This window comes from Haplochromis burtoni, unplaced genomic scaffold (assembly GCF_018398535.1).
Source record: "Haplochromis burtoni strain Fernald_Lab_line unplaced genomic scaffold, NCSU_Asbu1 Contig_7, whole genome shotgun sequence".
In the NCBI taxonomy this organism is placed as follows: Eukaryota; Metazoa; Chordata; class Actinopteri; order Cichliformes; family Cichlidae; genus Haplochromis; species Haplochromis burtoni.
Genome location: NW_024582368.1, coordinates 4708726 through 4713371, shown reverse-complemented (window position 1 = coordinate 4713371; position 4646 = coordinate 4708726). Strand labels below are relative to the sequence as shown.

The following is a 4646-nucleotide window of genomic DNA, read 5'->3' as shown; positions in this document are numbered from 1 at the left end:
CCGTCTCTCTTACTCTTCTCCCACCCGTCCCCAGGGCTAATGAACTTCACCACGTGAAGACTGCCAGTCAGCGGAAGAGGGAAAAAAGGGGGAGTGGGGGGAGCGAAAGAGAGAGACAGTGAGAGAATAAAATTTTGCTGATGTTTGGTTAATGGGAGTGAGGTGTCAGGGATGGCCTCTGATCTTTGCTGCATGGATACGTTGTTCAAAGACCAGTAAAACAGCACACACAGCCAAAAACGGACTCGCATACACACACTCGCAGATTATCATACAATGGATTGACAGAATGACAGCGCTGAAGTGCTCTTTGAAACTCTGCTCAATCCACGATAAAGCCTATCCTGTGATGTTCTAGGTCAAGCACAAAAGTTTGCAATCCAGTAAATGCACATGCATTTCATTTGCATGCAGGAAAATCAATTGAAAATCAATCACATAAATGCAACGTGTGATGCATGGCGTTCACGTTGTTGGTGCCCTCGCTGCTTTGTCAATACTGTCAGACACCTGACAGCATCAGAAACCGTACCTGGGAGGCCTTTGTGATTTTTAGATTCAATTACTGAATAATGCGATTCCGTATTAGAATACATTTACATGCACGCACACACGTACAAACTCGCATACAAACAGTCTCTCTCTCTTTTCTCTCGCAGTAGATTTCTGCTGACTGTTTGTCCTTGAGCAGTCCTCATTAAGCTAATGCAAACCTCCCTGACAGAGAGAACCAAACAACTGACGTTGCAGCGCCGTGGCAACGCAGGCCCTAACGACAGGGAGGCAGTCGTTATGCAGATGAGGTCCAGCTGAGAGCGCGGGAGGCCGCCTGGCTCGTTAGACCGCGGCCCAGCAAATGGCTCGCTAATGTAACACCGCTTCCTGGTCTAATGGAGTCCTGTTTTGCAGAATTATTTGTCTTTGCTCCCCGCAGGGAGCCTGGGGGCCACTGACAGCAAGAAGGAGAGAAAGTGGAGAGAAAGGGTAAGACGGTGAATGCTCATTGACCTGTTACTGATATACTGATTTCTTTCTTGTTGAACCCTCTTTCTTTAAAAATAAATAATTAATGAGAAACTCTCAGATAGGTGACAGAGGTGTTTAAATTGCCTTTAAATAACAATGTGCTGTGGATGAAGGTGAACTGCAAGGAAACTGAATGCTTGGTGTTCTGCATTGACAGACCTGTTTCAAAGGCAATTCATCTGTCTGAGAAATAATCAGTAAGCATTATTAAATGACTAATGACTAACTATACAATATATTCTCAGAAAGCAGTTATAAATTGACCTTTGCAGTGAGGTCAACACACACTCTTTAAGATTTTGGAACTTCAAGCGCTGACTGTCTTACCTCTGTCAGAGTGGCTCCTCTTGTTCTCCTTGTTGTATTCCACTGAAGTCCCATCTGTATCTCTGCCCCCCTGCACCAAACCAGGAGAATGACCCAACACACTGTGACTTGACGACAGGCCGTCATGGAGCGGATCTGGAGAGAAAACATACAATGCAAAAAGGTTATTAACGGACTTTATAGCTCCTGTTATAGCTAAGAAAATAAAATATAAATAATATATATATGTATGTATTTTTGAACAGATTGAACCTGCCACAATACTGTGCGTACACAAGTGAGTACATACGTGTAGTTTCTGCAGTGCGTTCTGTGTGAGATGGTGAACTTGACACACTGCTGCTGTGATTGGACGACAGCTGAGCTTCCTCCAGTGAGGGAGACGGGGAGGGGCTGTCACGCATTCGCTCCTAAGAAGCACCAAAGTGGCACACAATTTCAACTGAAATTATGGATAATAAAAAGACGCACAAAGCTCACAAAAATCAAACTTTACAAAAACGAGAATCCAGAAATCTACTTTCAGGTCTTTTAAGCCATCCTAACCGATCATCAAAACCATACTTAATAACATTATGAGATGAGACACTGGGAAAACTGTGAGTGATTTGTTAATTTGATGTGTTTTATGTGTCTCTTCAAACTCTAATTTATTTTAACAGGTTCAATTTCTTTAATTATACATAGCGGTTTATTTTTAAGCAAAGTCATCAACTTGGCGAAGAGGATTGCATTTTCTGTTGGTATGCAGCACATCTGAAAAATGCATAAATAGATATTGGATTGACCTGAAGCCAAGAAACGACTAATTATATTCTGGTAGCGATCCATAACTTGATTCCTAATTTTGCACGTAAAGGATAGAGACATTGAATCATTTAGAAGATGTAGAGATAAGAACTATTTCTTTGGATGTTAAATGTTGGGAGAAATTTGTTTTAGCAAATGTTTTGTTTTGAAACAACATTTCGATGTAAATCTTAAACTCTGATTTCTTCCCTGAGCATCACGCGGACTCAGGCGATTACTGGCTCGTGGTCAGATCCACCGGGCTGATGGGCCTCTGAGTTCACCTTAATGACGGAGGTGGGAGCCCTGGCAGGGGGGTTGGCGTGGAGATGCGCCACGTTGGCCATGCTGGCCAGCATGCTCTGTCGGTTCATCTGGCCCATCGCCATGGAAACGGAGGCTGGCGCCAGGCTGGCAGGGATCAGAGGATGTGACATCATCATGAAGGGCAACTGCTCAAGAACTGGAGTAGAAAAGAATAAAAAAAGAAGGAGAACAAGATGGAGTAAGACAGTCAGTTGGTTTTCATAAGTCAGACCAGGCTGGCTCGTCATAAATGTGGGGCTTCTTTCGTTTTACCTTCAGCTGTGTTTGTTTTATTTTTTTTACCCATCACATCTTAAAAGGCTTTCCTCTGTTCGGCCCAATGTCGTTTACTGAACTGAAAATGCACAGCATCTCTCATGACAAGAAATAAATCTGAAAACCAGCGTCATTCCTCTTTGTTGTATTACCTGGATGACTGCTCTGCTTCTAAATCACAACTTGAAAATGTGCGTGAAAAAAAAATGTCGAAAGGAAGAAAAGGCAACAGAGTAGAGGAAGACACGGCTGTTTCTCAAAGGCTTTGATGGCCTCAAGATTTTTTTTGAGCGCTAAGAAACCTACAAATTCAGCCCTGCTGGAGTCAAGGGAAAAACACATAACTTTTCTGTTAGCACCCCGGTGTTCTTTACCATAAATTAACACGTTTTCAGCAGTTGAAACTAAACTCCTATTATCTCGGCCAATCTGTCGTTCGCGCTCTTCTCTTTAAGACAAGCATCCACTATCTTTAAAGAAAATCCTTCCTCTCCACAGCACCCTAGTGGGTTGTTGCAGTCCTTCTATTCATGAAGCAAACAATCCTGTTGGGGGGGAGGGGTAGAAAATGACATAAATATTTATCATTTAATAAAAGGAAAAACAAAAACAAAAGAAACACAGGGAGGAAGTGGAACAAAAGAAGCTGATGGCAGTCCTGGTGCTGGGCCAGCAATGCACGCTGGGTAATTATAAACACAAAGGAAAAAATCTTGGACTCTATTCCGCACAATTGTCACAAATAATAGAACGAGTGCATGGAAACAAAAAAAGGCTATCCAAAGAAGAGAGATGAAATAGAACAAATAAAGAGAGAAAAGGGAAGAAAGAAAAAGGGAGAGAATGAAAGAAGGGGAAAAGGCAAACTAAGAAATAAAGGGCGAGGCGTTGACTTTATGAGTTGGGCTCGCTGGACATATGTGCAGTGCTTTGTGCATTTGGCAGATTAGTCTCTCACTTGCCCAAAGCAGAAACCAATCCAAACAAAAGATCTGTCTGAATGGAGCTGAATAACCAGATGCTCCAACAATCAACTATGAGCCAACTCTAAATATTAAGCCTTGGTTTGAAACCAGCGCTCCACTTTTGTCACCCCCCTCAACCTCAACTCCAATCCCACCTGCCTCCATAAATTTCATTTTTCTATCCCTCATCCTAACTCTGTTTTATCCCCCCCCCTCTCCACTCTCTCTGCCCTCCCATCACTTTCTCTTATGTTTCATTAAAAACATCAAAAGTCAAAGTGCCTCTCTTATGTTTATCCAAACAAACCATTACTGTAAACACACAGTTACTGTAAATTTCCCAGAAGATCTTGTTAAATGCAGAAATGGCTGCTCCCTGCTCTTCCCCAGCCCATAAGGTGTCACACTCAGCATTTGTGAGTGTGTGCGTGTGTGTAATCTGAGATTGCCTTTGTAGTGGTTAAAGCTCTGGTAGGGGCCTATCCTTCCCATAAGGCAGTGGGTGGCGGTATGGAAAAAACACATTGTGCTTATGTGTGTATGTATGCCTGTGCTGTTTGTGTGTGTGTGTGAGAGAGTGTGTGTGTTTCCACTTGACTCTATCATTAACAGTGATTAAGCTTTACAGGTTTATAATGGCTGGTGGTAACCATGCCATCTAACTGTGCACAGATGCAGGCAGTTGTAAGTGAGTGTATGCAATGGTAAACAATGCTTAATGTTGGGATTGTTTACAGACACAAGCATCGTACACACAAGGCAAAAAAAGGAGAAAAAGGTAATAATGGGTTTAAACATACAGTGATTTAACTGTAAGGACATTTTTTAGGACATTTCTGTCCTAAAGCCTTGTGCTGTGCTCCACATGTTAAGTGTGTGTGTGTTTGTGTGTCTGGCTGATAGCATATTCCACACAGACCTCCATAAGCCCAGTCATCTGTCTAAACACACTGATGT

General features: G+C 42.5%; 1 protein-coding gene and 1 long non-coding RNA gene across 4 annotated transcripts in view; one reads left to right on the top strand and one right to left on the bottom strand.

The window, feature by feature from the left end:
- Positions 1-4646, bottom strand: part of dachc (dachshund c) — a 22747-nt gene that overhangs the window by 5818 nt on the left and 12283 nt on the right. For all 3 annotated transcript variants that reach the window (XM_042225499.1, XM_005914206.3, XM_005914207.3), the window contains exons 4-6: positions 2427-2605; positions 1643-1763; positions 1354-1488 (exon numbers count right to left, since the gene is read on the bottom strand). In XM_042225499.1, the coding sequence (XP_042081433.1) occupies positions 1354-1488; positions 1643-1763; positions 2427-2605 (435 nt within the window). The remainder of the gene's footprint in view (positions 1-1353; positions 1489-1642; positions 1764-2426; positions 2606-4646) is intronic.
- LOC102295005 lies at positions 702-2852 on the top strand. The gene is made up of 4 exons (XR_315304.3): positions 702-984; positions 1438-1516; positions 1599-1630; positions 2358-2852. It is a non-coding gene; the product is annotated as an uncharacterized LOC102295005 (long non-coding RNA).